Genomic DNA, 17,804 nt, shown 5'->3' with positions numbered 1-17,804 from the left:
CTAGTAGCATTTGATTTAAAGGCCCTGGCACACTTAGGGTGCTTTACTAGTGACTTACCAGTAAATCAAATATGTCAATCGTGGATAACCAATCATAATCACAATTTACACAGAGCATATGCACTTCAACACTGATCAGTAGTGGTAAAATGCCCAAAGTCTTAACGGCAACATAAACAGAGTCAGAAAAATAGGAGGCAAAAGGTTTTGGAATAAACCTGAAAAAAGGGCCAGATCTAACACACTCCTCCTGCCAAACCTCTATAGCCTGCACTTACATGAGCACATCCATGGTGGGGGATAGAATCCACCGATTCTTCCCTGATTGGCAGGCAATAACATTAGACAGGTCGGTCCTAGAGAGTGTTCGCGGGTAATATACCTTGTCCTTCCTCTCTTCCCTGCTGCACATTCCCCCAGTGACTGACTGAGGACCATCTCTCCTTTTTGCGAGAGGAAGTGCAAGCACCTTTGGCCATAGGGGCTATCGAGCTGGGTGCCAGCGCCAGAAGTAGGACAGGGTTTTTATTCCAGCTACTTTCTGGTGCCCGATGAAAGATGGAGGGGTGCAGCCTATTTTTAGGCCTGCTCCTTTTTAACGCCTTCCTGAGGAAGGAGAAATTCAAAATGCTAACCCTAGCCCTAGTCTTATGCAATCGGAGTTTTTATATATAGGCATCCTCCCTGCAAGTTTGTAGTAGAACAGGAGCATTTTCAGTTTGCGGTGCTCTCCTGTGGTCTCACCAGAGCACCATAAGTGTTTACGAAAGTGGTGGCAGCGCTGGTGTCACACTTTTGGAAGTCAGGGAAGCCAGTCTGCCCCAACCTCGCTGACTGGCTGTTCAAGACTGACTCGGCCCAGGTGTAGGAAGCTGGCTTTGTATATACTATACCAAAATAAGGTATAGTGTGCATAGAGTCGATTGGAAACCCCAAAGGTAGGCAGAGGTAAAAGTAGATAGCACCTTACTTACTCTCTATTTGTGGTAGTGTGGGCGAGCAGTAAGGCTTTATCAGAGGGTAGAGTTAAGCATTTGTTTTACACACTCAGGCAGCAAATGATATCACACACACAAAGACTGAACTCAGACCAATTTGTTTGTATCAGAAATAATATTATTTTATTTCTAAAACCAAGCCAAGCCTGGTGCTGGGAAGTGAAATAATACTTTGCAAAATATTATGCAATGTTTTACATTTGAATGCAGGTTCAAATGCAGTTGGTTGAATTACAGATTAGTCAATATTTTGAAATTTATTTTCAGTTACTTTACCGATTTACTTAGTACGTTACTTTTTTAGATTACTTTAAAGTTTCTTTTTCTACTCAGCGTGATATGCCTAGACAGCACACTGGGAAATTTACTAGAGAAAAGGTAAGTAAATCAGTTTTTGTACAATTGCAGTTTTTCAGTGTTTCATACAAACCAACTCCACAGTTGAAAGACTTTTCAAGGAAAACAGTCAATGCAATCCTGTGGGAGGAAATTAAGTAATCGGTTTGCAGGTAAGCATAAGTTTGTCGGAGGTGTATTCTGGGATAAGAACTAGGTTTCCCCCAGGGTCGAAGATACACTCTCAAAGCACCCTCAGTGGCACTAGGGCAGCTGGATGCAGAGTGCTGAGTCCAGTGTTATCCAATGAGGGATAGGAGGCCTCCGGTTGGTGGCTGCTCACGAGTTGGCCACAAGGTTGTGGGAGCAAAGCTCCTGGTGTTAGGCTCAGGGCAAAGGGGGATCCGAGTTAGTACCCAAAGTTCACCCGCAGCGGCGGCAGGGTGCTGTTTTGGCATCTGGGGCCCTGTTGATTTCAATGGGGATTCTCCGGTTGCAACAAAGACTGCAGGCTCTGGGACAAAGATCTTCCGAAGACTGGTTGGAGAGGTAAGTTGGGATGCTGGGACACCATCGCTTGGGCCACCCAAGGCCATGGGATGTCGGGTGCTGGGGTGTCTTTAGGCGTCGGGTTTTCTTACAAGCTCCGGTCGCGGTCAGGGGGATCCTCCAGAAAGAGTCTGCAGGCGTTGTTTGGAGAATCGAGGCAGGTCAGAGATCACCAGATCTCCGGTCAGGATCGCTAGAGAGACATCCTCGTGGTGTAGGGCCACTGAAACTCGGGCCGTGGGCGTCTGGTGCAGAGTGGCGCAGACTCGCAGCTTTGGCTGGGACCAGAGTGTGTTGGTGAGCAAATCCGGTGCTCAAGGTACACAAAGTCTTGGGTTTGGAAGGCAGGCTTGATCCTAAGGGTTCTTGAGGCTGCTGGCTGCAGGACACACAGATTTAGCTTTTGCAGGTACGAGGTGGGGACAGGCCGGTAGGGCTTGGGGCCAAGTCAGTGGGCGTCCACCTCTTCTTAGTTTCAGCACGGCTTCTTCAGTAATCCTTCGCTTCTTCTGGTTGGTTCCTAGTCTGTGGAGACTAGGTTCAGGGTTGCCACTAAATACTAGATTTAGGGGTGTTACAGGTAAGTAAAGGTTGGGACCAATGGGTCCCTTCCATGGGGTGGGTACACCTTGTTTTATGCCACCTTTCAGTGGGAGGGAGAATATGCCTCTATTTGGCTGGGTGCCCCATCTACAAGATTGCGGGGACTGAGAGCTGTGCTTCACCCATCCTCCCCCACCTGAGGTGTGGGGTTGGCAAAGGTGAGCACACCTCCCTTCCTCACTTGGTTTTCCCGTTGATTCTCCCACCCAAAGTATGGGGCTCAGAACCAGTGGGAACCAGTTGCTGGAAGCAGCAAAGGGCTGGGGTAGCTCACAAAGGCGGCAAGCCTTTGAAGCCTCCCCAGCATGGACCCTGCCCATCCTGGGGGAGTAAGCTTGGCACCTCGTCCGAGAATGTGCATTGTTTCAGACCCCCAAGAGCAGCTAGCTCTCGACCAAGGGGTCCCGATACATTTGTGGTGGTGGCAGCTGGCGAACAGCCACGACACTAGAGTTAGGTCGTTTTTCAGGGGGCATCTCTAAGACTCCCTCTGAGTGCATTTTTCATTAAATCCCACACTGGCATCAGTGTTTGTTTAACCCCTTGAGTGCCCATGACGAGATGGTCTCGTCATGGGCCGCGGTTGCGCTGTGCCCATGACGAGACTATCTCGTCATGAACCCCGCCCGCTAATTCAACGCCCGGCACAGGGCGGGGAAAGGGCGGGGCACACAAGGGGTTAATGTGCTGAGTAGTTTGATACCAAATTTCCCGGTTTTCAGTAAAGCCATTCTGGTACTGTGGAGTTCGTAATGACAAACTCCCAGCACCATATACTCTTAATGGCATTACTGCACTTACAATGTCTAAGAATTGACTTGGACACTGTAGGGGAACAGGGCTCATGCACCTGTACCCTCACCACTGGTATAGTGCACCCAGCTAGAGGGGTGGCTGACCTATTCAGGGCAGTGGGTTTTAGGCTTGGCACACTGGGATGTGTGCCATGCCGACTCTTCACTTTGTTCCTCGCTAAAACATGTAGTCTGCAATGGCACTGTGTGTATTTGTAAAGGTACAGGGCCTCTAAGAGTGGCACAATAACTGCTGCAGTCCTCAGAGGCCTGCCTTCCCTGGCATAGTGCCCTTGGTACCTATGGTACCATTTACAAGGGACTGACCTGTGGCCAAAGAGTGTCAATTGGGTTTTGTCTTAATGCAGTTTTAGGGAAAGAACTTAGGCCCTGGGTACCTGTTTGTCAGGAACCCAGGGCACACCCAGTCAATGTACATCAGCAGTTTGGCTGAAAGTGGGGGCAAATATGCAAAAAGAGGACACTTTCTTACACCATGCAGTTGTCAGCCACCTTCAGACTAAGACTTCATTCCTGCCATCCTTGGGGTTCCCTGTGTGTGCTGAAGTCACACCTGATGGCTTCTCAGATGCTCCCTTTCATCTGAGCCATTCTGGACATGGTTTGGCTTTTGTGTCCCCCCCCCCCCCCCCCCCGAGAGAGAGTCCAGGACATTCAGCCTCAGTCCTGGATTTCACTGAGGTCGACCCTGAGGCTACTGGGGCTTCTGCATCCTGCTGGTCAAGCATAGCAGGTGGCATATGCAGGCAGTGGGATCCGAAGTCCAAATGGGCCCAACATCAAGAGAACCTCTGACCATGTTCAGCTTTTGGAGGAGACTGCAAAGCACCTGCAGTGATGGCTGCTGGACTGTGATTGGGTCAGCAGCAGAACCCTCTCTCTACTCCACCCAGAACTGACAGTGGTGACCGATGCTTCGCTTCAGGGTTAGTGCGGCCATCTGGTAGAGGTGGAGATCAGAGGTCTCATGTCGCCGGCGGATTTCTGGCTCCACATCCATCTTCTGGAGCTTAGGGCCATCCATTTAGTGCTGAAATTCTTTCTTCCATCCCGTATGCAAAGGCTAGTTTTGGATCCTGTGTCATGAGGCGCTGCACCTCTAAAAATGGCTGGACCACCACAGACATTTCTGATGGTCAACCACCTGGCAGGCTCATTAAACACCAAGGCCTCTAGTGTAAATGGAGAGACCCTTGGCTCGATCTTTCGCCACCGCCAAGTACATGCAATGTCGGTGCCTCTTCTTGTTGGTGTGTCCGAGGCATTTCTCACTCAGACTCGTTTCGTCTCAAGTGGAACTCAGGACTCCTGTATTCCTTTCCAACAGTGCCACTCCTGCCCCTAGTTCTCAAGAAGATCAGGACTGACTGGGACCCAGTCATCTTAGAGGCTCTGAATTGGACATAGAGATTATAGTATCCAGAACTCCTGGGATTGAGCATATGTCCTCCAATCAGGCTGCCCTTCCAGGAGGAACTGCTGTTGCAGCAACAAGGGAGGGTTCTGCACCCAAGCTGTCACTTTCTCCACCTTTATGGTGGAAGATTGAATTGCGACATCTGAACACCTACGACCCTCTTGAGGTGATTGATGTTATCTTGGCAAAAAGGTGTCCCTCGACAACAACTGTATACGTTTGTTGTTGGGATAAATATGTTGGTTGGTGGGCCACACTCCAGATCGACCCCCTCCAGGCCAAGTTATGTGACGTTCTGTGTTTTTATTTTGCCTTTTGCCTGGCAAGACTATGCTTTGGAGACTGTTATGGGTTATCTTTCAGTCTTTTTACAGTTGCCTGATCAGCCCTCATTGTTTAAGTCACCAGCTGTGATATGAAACAAAAAAGTTATAACATATTTTTCCTATTTCTTACTTTGTAGTACCTCAAAGGGACCTTAGTCCGGTTCTTGCTTATTTGATGAGCACTCTGATCGATCTGCTTCACATCTGTGCCTTACTTTTCCTTACTAGTAAGACTGCGTTCCTTCTCACCATTGCTTTGGCATAGCAGTTTGTGAGGTTCCCTAGAGCAAAAGAAGGCAAGAGAACCATCTTCCGCTGGATCGTGCTCTGCATTAAGATGTGCTATGCATTGGCCAGAAAAAAGCCTCCGGGATGACTGTGTGCTCAGTTTACCAAGGCCAAAGCTTCTACCACTTCGTTGGCACGTGGAGTCCCTATCCTAGACATATGCGAGGCAGCTACATAGGCATTCCTCCATATGTTCACAAAGGACTATTGCCCGTAAAGTCTGGCTCACTGAAAAGGGCATTTTGCTTGACTGTGCTGCAGGATTTTCTGGTTTGAGTCCATTGATAGCCCCACCTCCAAATAGAAAATGCTCTTTCCGGTAATGAGACTATCCAGCCACAGATACCTCACAGACTCTCCCTTCCTCCCTGATCTGTGATAGGACTCAGTCCACTATTAAGAAACCATATCTAGAAATCTGCATACCGGCCACAACTAATATACTTTTTGGGCTCTGCGACTGGGGGTGGGGACAACCTTGAAAGCAACTGATAGCATGCTGGGGTGACTCCTGTATAGGGACTGCACATATTTTTCAGAGTGGAACAGCATCAGTGCGGAGTGGTACAGCGCCACCAGATGGCGCGCCAAGATGCTCCTAAAAAAATAAAAACTTCCTTGATCCAGTCTCATGCCTGGGGGATATTTTCAAATGGTGAGGATTTGCCGCAAGATAGTCTCTACCAGAAAGGGTGTTAACAAAGGTTAGTAACTTGTTCAACTGGCAGAAAGATGTCTAGCATGACGGCAACTGCACTAAAAAGTGCAACTGCTAGTAAGTTGTTACCACAGAAAGATATCGAATGGAATGAGGCACTTCATGAAAGGTCTTCCAAAACGGGATTTCGAGAAAATGATCAATGAAGAATCATTGGTTTCACGTGAGGTTTAGAGTGCAAGTGTGAATGGAGCAGAGCTAGCTTCTACAGGCTGCTGTCATGGGATCTCTTTGCAAAGGTAATTCTAGCTGAGGATCGCCACTCTAAAACAAGACGCACATCAGGAAATTATAAATCTTCCTTTCTCTGATATCCATCTAGGGATTGAAATTGCCAACTTTTTAGACCCCCAACGCCCTTCCACCCTCCTCTCCGCCCAACAGACACAGTATAATGCTATCCTATCTACGGGCACAATCGATGCCATCAAAGCAAAAGTGTTTCCGTTGAAGGAGAGACTGCTGTCAATCAAGAACAAATGTTACCAACTGATAAACAGCGACAAACCGACAGCTAAAAAGATTGTCATCTGGTCTACGGTAGCCCGTATCTGCTTTGTCTCAAATGCAAGGTTGCATATATTTGCTTTACAGCAAAGACATGAAGAGCAATGGTCGGTGGAAGAGAACAATTGGGATGACAGGCTGATTCTTACTCTCCCAGTAACGCTGTATTCTAGCGTGGTGATGCATATGGAGAAATCTTGTACATGGAGTTCCCTTCCAGCAGGAAACACTGTTACAGAAGATTGTCATACCTGCGTAATTGACGGGATGTGGAGTGCATCTAGAAACTCAGTCCAGGATTAATGGACAGTAAAAAGAAACATCTTAGCACATCATTTACCTGGAATTATGAGCTCTCCACCTAGTGCTCATAGCATTCCTCCCATTACAAAAAACAGACATTTTAATTCAGACCGAGAACACCACACTGATGCAGCATTTGAGCAAGTAGGAAGGCATGAGATCAAGAACACTTTCCAAAACGATATAAAATATTTGAGTTTGGGCCTTAGCAGGAGGTCTGACTGAAGGCAGTGCACATTCTGGGGACACTAAATTAGCAAGCAGATGTCCAAGTCCATTTATGATGGCAACCACGAATGGTTCCTAGGCAACACAACCCCAAATCCAACACCGTTGAGTTTAGCAGCATGGCTCCTGAAATCGGACAGTATGGATATTTAAAAGTGAACTATATAAAGCAGTAAAGTGAAAAATATTCAGTATATGGTCCAAAAATTACCATGAATGCGGTGTCCTGTCAAGAGGTATGTAACTGTTGCACAACGTTCAGTAAAAATGCAGTTATCTTCCTGTGAGAATCTGGCTTGGTATATGGTGTACACTTATATAAATGGTCACCCTGCACCAATCCAGACAACCCTCATCGTGATTGTATTGGTCTTAGACAACCTTAGAAAGTTCTCTAAGTAGTACCTGTGGAGAGCAGCCTTCAGGCTTAGTCCAGAACGAGTGTAAAGCAGCTTGTTTCACCAGAACATAATCTTATAGTTATAGAATAAGTGAAAAAGAACCACACAGTGTATTTATAAAGAATATGTCTTTATTATAAGACACTCACTAACACATACAGATATCTCCTAGCCGGACATATACACACTGCACACAATACTTTTTCAATCAAAACATGTTAAGTAGCATGAAAATAACAGTGGTCACCAGGGGGAGACCAAACCGCATGCTAAAATAGTTGCATGCGAGCCACGACTCAAGTCAAGAATATACCCAGAAGACGTAGAATTGCCGGTGACCCAATGAACCACCCAAGGTAAGTAACCAGCAGCCCCACGGAGGCCGTTTGCAGAGTGGGAACATGCCCGCGGGATCAATGCAAGTCGATGGGTAAGTCGCGGTTGCAATTTTAAAGAAAGACCCTTCCCAGTGGACCCTGAAGGAACCCAGTGGAAGACAGAAGGTTGGAGAGCCACCCCACCCGATGATACCCTAGGAACCAGGATACCTACACCAGGGAAGCCAGGTGCATAGGTGTGAGGTGGCATCGGAAAGCACCTTCAAACCCAATGGAGACCTCAGGAAGATGCAGTTTCTGGTGAGGTGAAAGTGTCCGGTGGAACCCAAAGGTGGATTCAGGAAGATAAGTACCTACAAGCAGAGGGGACAGAGTCTATGTCACTTGGAAGTGACCAGTAGGCCCGGAAAACAAATGCCCACCAAAGCAGAGTGTTGCAGGGAAGCCGACGGTGACCTTGGAACTGCAGCTGTGTGGCCCAGGCGACGCTGTGAATGACCAGGAGCTGTATACGAGATGTCCCACGTTGGATGTCGAGAGTTGAGGGGTCGGTGTCCGTCAGAAGCACCAACAGGCCTTAGGCCTTGACAACCGCAACCAACGTGGAAGTCGAAGGTACAATGTCGGGAACAGCAAGGTCCAGGAGACTCACTAACCGGGGCGTCGGGGGCAGGCCCCGATCAATCAGGGGAGTCCTCATAATTCAAAGATGACCCTCCAGAGGACCCACAGGCTGGAGGCACTGGAGTAGCAAGAGGACCTAGAGCAGCTCACAGTGGATGGGATGCAGTGAGGACGAAGATCTTGGTCACGGGAGATGCTTGAGGTTGGGGCTACTTGGAGCCCGAAGATCTTGGTGGAAGGAAGCCAACAAGCCTTTGCAACTGCAAGTCAACGTGGTGCACAGGGGTTCAGTTCCTGGGGCTCCGACGAGGGATACTGGCCTTAAACTTGGTGAGAGGACAAGGCAGGGCTTGAGGGATGTGAAGAACCACCACCTGTGTTGCTGAGCCTGTCCGAGTCCGTGGGAGTCCAGGATCAGCAGACCGGTCAGCTTAGTTGGGGTGCCTGCAGATGCAGGCAAGTGACTCCTTCACTTCAAGGGAGATTCCATCAGGTGTCTTGGATGCCCACAGGCCTTGGAAGCTTCCTGTATGGTGCACAGGCAGGGACGTTGCAGCAGACGAGGAGGGCGTCCAGATCAGGAGCAGCAGAATTTTTTCCGGTGCAGCCTTGATGCCCAGAGGGAAGTCCAGCGAAGTCTAGAGTGCCCAGACGGTTGAAGAAGTGGTGCCTTGGATTGAATCTTCTCCCACGAATAATTTGGGGACCTACCCTCAGATAAGCCCTTAAGTACCCTAAGGAAAGGGTTGGGACGATTCCGGGTTCCCTCCCAGGGGAGAGGTCAGTGAGTAGGGAGGATACTCCCATGCCCTTTGTCCAGTTACACGCCAGAGCGGGAGCCAACGGCTCCCTGGGAATATGCAAGGAGGGCACCAAGTGTGACTTTCAAGCAGACTGAGTGGCGTTGGCAAGCACTCCCATCCGGCCTCAATACACTAAACCCTGTCTGGGAGGTGGTCACACCTCCCTGTGACAGGATACCTATTGTTCTGCCTTCCCCTGCTTCGAGCCTGGTTCAGCAGCAGGGAAGGCAGAATCATGGCCCTGGTCGGCAGCAGCTATGTTGTGCTGTCCGGGTCTAGAAGACTGGTATCGGGAGCACTGAGCCTCCGGAGGAGATTTACAGTGCATGAAATCATACCTCCTACACCGATTACGGAGTGAGGGTATGATACCAACATGTTTGATACAAAACATAATTGGGTACGGTTCAGCCAATTTCGAGATGGTCATCGCGTAATGACACAGTGCCCCTCTTTATGTTATATGGCTGTCTCATTTACAACTCGGGAGAATGGACTCCGTAGGCTGTAGGGGTGTCCTGCTCATGCAGGGGCACCCACGCACATAGAACCGAGCACCCTGCCTTCAGGATTGAAAGGCCAGCTGTAGGGGTGACTTATAGCTTTTAGGTGCAGTGACCCTAGATATAGGTAAACATATATCTTTCGTAAGTGGCGCTAGCACCAGCTTACACAGGCTGCAATGGCAGGCCTGTAGTTATACATTTAGTGGTCTCCAATGGGTGGCATAATAGATGCTTCACCCCATGGGTGACCCCTGGTGTACCAATGCCCTGGGTACCTTAGTGCCATGTACCAGGGACTGATAGGGTGCCCCAGTGTCCAATCTGGGATGTACCTAAGTACTTACCATATCAATTTAGTGGAGAAAGCTCAGAGACTGGGGTCCTGATTATTAGGTTCCCAGTCAGACTAGTCCGGAATAATATTACATCAAGCAGAAATTGGGGGTAACCATAAAAGCAGATCCTACTCACCTATACCCACCCGACCACCCCAAACGTAAGGCGATGAGACTAACTTTGCCCAGTTGAGTCTTCATTTTCTAAGTGGAAATATCTGGAGAGTCCATCTGCATTGTCATGTTTACTCCCAGGTCTACTTTCCACTGTATAGTCCATCCCCTGTAGGGAAATTGACCACCTCAAACGTTTGGGGTTTTCACCCTTTAGCTCTATAAGCCATAATGGGGTTTGTGGTCTGTCTGAAGAATGAAGTGAGTGCCAAACAGGTATGGCTTCAGCTTCTTCAGGGCCTAGACCACAGCAAAGGCCTCCCTCTCATTAACTGACCAATGTTTCTCCCTGGGGGTCAACCTTCTGCTGATAAAAGCTACTGGTTGATCCTGGCCCTCTGCATTAAGTTGTGATAACACAGCCCCTACCCCTATCTCGGATACATCTGTCTGAACAATGAACGTTTTGGAGTAGTCAGGACTTTGCAGGACGGGAGCAGTGCACATGGCCTGCTTTCGGTAATCAAATGCCTTTTGACAGCTTACTGTCCACTGAACTTTCTTGGCCATTTTTTAAATGTCAGTTCATTCAGGGGAGTCACAACAGGCCCATATCCCTTTACACATCTTCTGTAGTACCCAGTCAGTCCCAAGAAAGCTCTGACTTGAGTCTGGGTAGTGGGAGCAACACAGTCGACAATAGTCTGGATTTTGCTCTCCAACGGTTGAACCTTGCCTCCTCCTACCAGGTGGCCCAAGTACACAACTTTGCTCTGCCCTGTCTGGCTCTTCGTGGCCTTGATAGTGAGGTCTGCCTTTTGCGGAGCCTCCAGAACATTTCTTACGGTGGACCAGGTGATCCTTCCAGGTGGAACTAAAGACCGCTATATCATCTAGATATGCTGCACTATAGGCTGCCAGGCGTGTTAGAACTTTGTTCAACAGCCTCTGAAATGTGGCAGGTGCATTATCCAGACCAAGGGGCATCACAATACATTGATAATGTCCACTAGGGGTTGAGAATGCTGTTTTTGGCTTGGTATCCTCAGCTAGCCTGATTTGCCCGTAGCCAGCTGTCAGGTCAAATGTACTCAAACTTGTTTGAGGCCAAAAGTATCTGAGTTTGTCTGCCCTTGGAATAGGATGGACATCAGTCCTATTGACTGCATTGAGGCCTCTGTAGTCCACACAAACCCTCATCTCTCTTTTTCCTCCTTTGGTTGAGGTTTTGGTACAAGGACTACTGGACTAGCCCTGGGGCTATCAGAAGGCTCAATGACTCCCAATTCCAGCATCTCTTGGACCTCTGTCCTGATGCAGTCCCTGACATGGTCAGGCTGTCTGTAGATGTTACTCTTACCAGGCAGACTCACATTTGTCCACTTCATGGGTACAGCAGGTGGTTTGACTGGGTGTCAGGGAGAACATGTCTGTACTGACTGAGGACCTGCCTACAGTCAGTTTGCTGTTGGTTAGTGAGGCTGCCTGCCAAGGCTACACTAAGTACTTACCATATTAATTAGGGAAGAAAGCACAGAGACTGGGGTCCTGATTAGCAGAATCCCAGTCAGACTAGTCAGAAACAGTATTACAACAAGCACAAAGTGGGGGTAACCTTAAAAGCAGGTCCTACTTTCCTACACTTCCATAAAGGTCCATCGTGCTGCAATGACTGCTTATAGCAAGACACTGAATCAAATGTGTTTCTTTAAGATTCCTGTAGTTAGATTTCCTGGAAGGTCTAAAGTGAATGTTTGGTCAATGCGAAATACATTACCATCTAGGGATCACAGATTAGTCCGATCTGTGTTATTGTGTCCTTCCTTTGAGCCAATTCGTAAGGCTACCTTGCAACATTTGCTGTGGAAATTTTTTTTTCATAGCAATACCATATGCTAGCAGAACTTTAGGCACTATCTTATGTAAAGCCATACAGAGTATTTCATGTAAATGGGGATATACCTGGGGATGCTGCCCTCTTTCCTGCCTAAAGTGTGTTCACAATTTCACATCAGCCAGCCAATCATGTTGCCTGTACTTTTCTTTATCTAGTCACACCTGCAGAAAGATCCTTATTATCGTGGGATGTTGGAGTACTGTGTTTTTGCCCAGCAAAAACAGACACAGAAAATCCAACCATTTTTTCATGGCTATCAATATCCTGTGATGCTGAAATATCTTTCCATAAACTGTGTCCAGCTGATGATATTGGTATAGTTAAAATTGATGGACACTAGGATGAAAGCTAAAAATGGAACACATTTTTCTTAAAGATGCTCCTACATATGCTTCAACTCAAAACATGAGTGTCAGCCTACCTCCATACAAAGGTGGGCCTGTAGCATTGACAGTGAAAACACTCTTTTGGTACACACCCACAAAACGTGTTCATCACTTTACTTGCCCACCCTCACAACATTCACTTTGGCTTCCCCCTTCAAATGGGGGTGGGTGTTTAAATTATAGGTTCTCCTATAGCTTTAGAGATCAATTTGTAGCCTGAGCTCTGGTGGCACAAATGCTGACTCTTAATGTCTAACTAAAACACGTTTACTTAAGGCTATTTATTTTCAGTTTTGCAAGAACATATGTTCTGCTTTCAGCCCTAAATAAAGTCTTGCAAAAATACCCCCTTAAGAAATGGTTGGGAGTTCTTTAAGAAAGTCCATGGAGTAGCAGGGTCTTGATGGCTTTCCTAAAAAGTTCAGATTTTGGTTCCACTGAAAAAGGTTCTGTAATTGCCCATAATTCCTTTTTTGTAAAATGGCAAGGGCTGGGTGTTTCAGCTGATCGTGAGGCGCAAAACTGAATATAGATTATCCTGGTGTAATTTGAAACTAAAATATAAAGATGTAGCAAATATTTCTGGTCAGCAAATACAGTTTTGTTGTCTGCTGCTTACAAATATCTAGAGGTCTAGTTTGTAATTGATATGCTTGCTGGATGTTCTCTAGTGCTGTGTCAGACTTCAGTGGAGAGTTCCATTGTGACGCATCCCTATTTCTTTATATAGCTGAAAGCGGTACACGAACAGCTGGCTGCTCTGTCTCAACCTCAGCAAAATAAACCAAAGAAAAAGCCGAAGGACATGAAAGACAAGAAAAAAGAAAAGCACAAGATTAAAGAGTTAGTGGAGGAGCCCAAGAAAAGCAAGATTAAGGAACCACCACCAAAAAAAGCCAAGAAAAATAACAGTAACAGCAGCACTAACTCCAGGTCTGTTTCTTCTGGCTTTCCCTTCTCTGCTGTCAAATTCTGCTTAATTTGATTAGTCTTATAAGTCTCACTCCTTTTGCTGCATGCTTTTGCCACCTTGCCTTTTATATTTGTTGCTTATGTGTTCATCCCAGCCTTTTCCAAGTGAGTGATACTGCCCTTCACTCCTTTCATGAGCCATGGTTTATTTGGCTTATGCAGTTTAAACCTCTTCGAGATTCACATGCTTAGCATTATTCCGCCTTTTAGTAGTTGGGTCCAGAAATATAATGTTTGTGGCATGTGAGCTGTAGATCACATGCTGTGCATACTCCTGCCATCTAGTGTTGGGTCCATATGTTTGCACTTTGTTTTGCTTCAAAGAAGTTTTTTCCCGTCACGAGGTAGGTGTCTCCTCCTTTCGGTGAAAGTGCGCATGGGCATCGACTCCATTGTTCGATTGTTTTTTTCCGCCATCGGGTTTGGATGTGAATTACTGCCCTCGGTGCACAAGAAACTCGCCCTCAACAGTACTGTTTCCGATCGCGCCTCCCATTCTTCGCGTATCATATTTACTTATTAAAACTATCTTTCGATTGGAAAGCTCGTGGAAGGCCGTCTGGCCTACCAGCATCGGGCCGACCCACAGTCGATGGAGCGAACTCCCTTCAAATTCTGCTCTCGGTGTCATGCGAAATACCTGCGCACCGACTCACACGAAGTGTGCAACCTGTGTTTATCTCCGGAACACGGAGAACAGGATTGCGACACGTGCCAGGCTTTCCGCTCCAAGAAAACACTTCACGACCGTCTGGCTCGACGTCGTGACATGCAGAGACAGCTCTGAAGCTCCATTCTGGACATCTTTGGCCAACAATCGAACAAAGAGGCCGGGGATGCCATGGGAACCGAGGAGGAGCAGGAACCGATCTCCATTTCAGAGCATGGCTCTGACCAAGATGAAGACATCCTGCATGGACAACGTACTGTGAGTACAGACCCTCCCTCGTCCCAATATCCACCTCAACACAATAAGATGGCTCTAGTCCAACCCACATCCTCGGGCCCAGGCCGGCACCGAGACCACGCTTCTGACGCCCTGCCTTCTCGCTCGGCACTGAGGCCTACAAAAAAGCCTTCCGGCTCCAAAAAGCCTCACTCCAAATCAAACTCCGAGATGAAACCTTCGGTGTCGAAACAAAAGTCCTGCTCCAACCCACAACATTCGGCACCGAAACACACTTCGGATCCGAAGACATCAACGCCTAAGACTTCGGCACTGAAACATTAGTTGCCGAAACAGTCAGATATGCCGAAATCACCAAAAAAGCACACTTTTGACACTCCGATCGACAAACCGGACCCGAAACAGAAGATGTTGAACATTTATCCTAAGGCTGGACACATCACCACCAAAGTCACTTTAAAAAGAAAGACTGATACGGAAGAGGAATATCGCATTCCTTTGAAGAAGAGAAGTGTTGTAACTAACCCTTCCCCCCCTCCTCTTCCTCTCCAATCACCCCCTTCCCCTCATGTTCACCCACTTTTACCCCAGCCTTCACCACCACATACACCTGACAACCAGAATGATGGGGATGGGGATGATGATTATCAGCCATTACCTACAGACAGACCCATGGGATGACTACAACACTATATCGCCCACAGGCAATGATCCCGACTTGTAACCTACCAAGCCCTCTCCATCGTATGACAGTGTAGGCTACATTGAATTACTGGGTAGAGCTGCCAACTACCATGGGGTGACAAATGCAAAAACAGTTGATGGACAGAATGCAGAACAATGTCATACATTCACCCCAGTACAGAGATCTGGGACTAAATCCATTGTTTCTTTGCTCACCATGCTGTTCCAGTTTGAACCCAGCCATATGCAAATCAGTCTTGACCCTGTGCCTCATGGGAACAGTCCAGCCCGAACTGCCAAGCCAGGTCCAACCTGGACTGGAAACGAGCATCCTAGGACCGGTTTCGAGGTTTCACCCCTCTTCAGCCAGGATAGCTTGGTTCCAGTGGCATGGAGAGCACGGGACCCACCTCTGGGCATACCCTTCCCACTCGGGGTGACAAATGCAAAATCAACAGTTGATGGACAGAATGCAGAACAATGTCATACATTCACCCCAGTGCAGAGATCTGGGCCTAAATCCATCGTTTTTTTGCTCACCATGCCGTTCCAGTCTGAACCCAGCCATATGCAAATCAGTCTTGACCCTGTGCCTCATGGGTACAGTCCAGCCCGAACTGCCAAGCCAGGTCCTCCCTGGACTGGAAACAAGCATCCTAGGACCGGTTTCGGGGTTTCACCCCTCTTCAGCCAGGATAGCTTGATCCAGTGGCATGGAGATTGCTTTGTTCGCCCTAAGTTGGCAGGGTATGCCCAGACGTGGGTCCCTTGCTCACTTTGCCACTGGATTCAAGATAGCCTGGCTGATGAGGGTTATGAACCCGAAACCGGTCCCAGGATGCTTGTTTCCGGTCCAGGGAAGACATGGCTTGGCAGTTCGGGCTGGACTGTTCCCATGAGGCACAGGGTCAGACTGGTTTGCATATGGCCATGTCTGAACTGGGGTGTTGGAGTGAGCTAAAGAATGATGATGGATTAAACCCAGATCAGTTGACTGGGGGTGAGTGTTTGATTTGCTCAAACGCTCCGTCCATCATCCCCTTTGGTAACTACCATGGGGTGCGGCTGCACAAAGCATCCCTAGAAGAGGATTTCCTCTTTGAAACCCTTAGCAGCACACAAAAGTCATCACACACACTACCCATGCTCAAAGGGATGATAAGGCATGTAGATGACGGCTTCAATGATCCTGTCAGGGCTCATATTCTTACCCCTAGAGTAGATAAGAAATACAAGCCAGCACCATCTGACCCAATATATGTAAGGGGACAATTACCATTGGACACCTGGTTGTGGCCAACGCACAAAAAAGAGGCAACTCCCAAACTACAGGAGATGGGCCACCCCCGGATAAAGAATCCAAGCTTATTGATGCTTCGGGGAAAATGGTGGCCTCTCAGGCAGCAAACTTATAGCGCATCTCTAACACTCAGGCGTTGCTAGCACAATACGACTGTGTGCACTGGGAAGAGATGGAGCAATTGGTCCAATTTCTGCCCCAAAACATAGTTCCAAAGCGCAAGACCTGGTGCGTGAGGGACAACTTATTTCAAACAATGCAATCAGGTGTTCCCTAGATGCTGCAGACACTGCTGCTAGAGCTGTAAACACCAGCGTCATTTTTAAGAAGACACGCCTGGCTCCGCATATCTGGGTTCAAACCCAAGGTTCAAACCTCCATATTAAACACACCCTTTGATAAGGAACACCTCTTTGGCGCAGTGGTTGATTCTGCACAGGAAAAGATGAAGAAAGTCACTTAAGTGGCCAAATCCATGGGAGCCCTTCGGTCAACACAAGCCCGTGGTCCCTTTTGGTGCTCTTTCAACCGCAGAGGCTCCAAAAATACCTCTTCGGAGATCACCTCCACCTACAAGCGCAATAACCAACACTCTGCCTCTAAGGGGTACTTCAGAGGGGGTTACAGAGGCAATAACGGCAGAGGTAGAGGTTCAAACTCACGCACCTCCCCCTCCAATACAAAACAGTGACTTCCCTCCAACCACTCCATACCAGTCGGGGGAAGACTTTCAGATTTCCTACCAATCTGGCAGTCAATAACAGACAAGTGGATACCACAAATTTTCCTTTCTGGTTACGGCTGGAGTTCAACACTCCTCCAAACATTCCCACAAATTCACATAAACTTTCACCAGTTCACCTACACCTCCTCCAACAACAGGTACAGTCTCTCCTTCTAAAAGGGTCTATAGAGCCTGTACCATCACAACATCACGGGTCGGGCATGTACTCTTTTTACTTCCTAATACCCAAAAAAGATGGTTCTCTCAGACCAATATTAGATCTCAGAGAACTCCATCTTTACATACAGTCAGATCATTTCCACACAGTAACACTTCAAGAAGTACTACCTCTTCTGCAGAAAGGCGACTTTCTGTCTACTCTTGACTTAAAAAAGCCTATTTCCATATTCCAATCCACCCCGCTCATCGCAAATTCCTCAGGTTTGTGTTAGCGGGTCAACACTTCCAGTTCATGGTACTCCCGCTTGGAGTCACCACTGCCCCCAGAGTCTTCACAAAGTGTCTGGCTGTAGTAGCTGCTCACCTGAGAAGACAAAGCATCCATGTCTTCTCATACTTGGACGACTGGCTTATCAAAGCCAGCACGTACCAGCAATGTCTTCAGCACACTTTCAGAACAATTCAGTTACTACATCAACTAGGGTTCACAGTCAATGTGGTAAAATCACATCTCCAACCAAACAATAGTCAGGACTACTCAGGAG

At 47.8% G+C, this 17,804-nt stretch overlaps 1 protein-coding gene across 8 annotated transcripts in view; it reads left to right on the top strand.

Moving 5' to 3' along the window:
• Positions 1-17,804, top strand: part of BRD4 (bromodomain containing 4) — a 1,415,251-nt gene that overhangs the window by 744,532 nt on the left and 652,915 nt on the right. For all 8 annotated transcript variants that reach the window (XM_085654329.1, XM_085654330.1, XM_085654326.1 and 5 more), the window contains one exon: positions 13,223-13,425. In XM_085654329.1, the coding sequence (XP_085510455.1) occupies positions 13,223-13,425 (203 nt within the window). The remainder of the gene's footprint in view (positions 1-13,222; positions 13,426-17,804) is intronic.

The sequence above is a fragment of the Triturus cristatus genome, chromosome 4_1 (genome assembly GCF_964204655.1).
Source record: "Triturus cristatus chromosome 4_1, aTriCri1.1, whole genome shotgun sequence".
NCBI lineage: Eukaryota > Metazoa > Chordata > Amphibia > Caudata > Salamandridae > Triturus > Triturus cristatus.
This window is presented reverse-complemented; position numbering and strand designations above follow the sequence as displayed.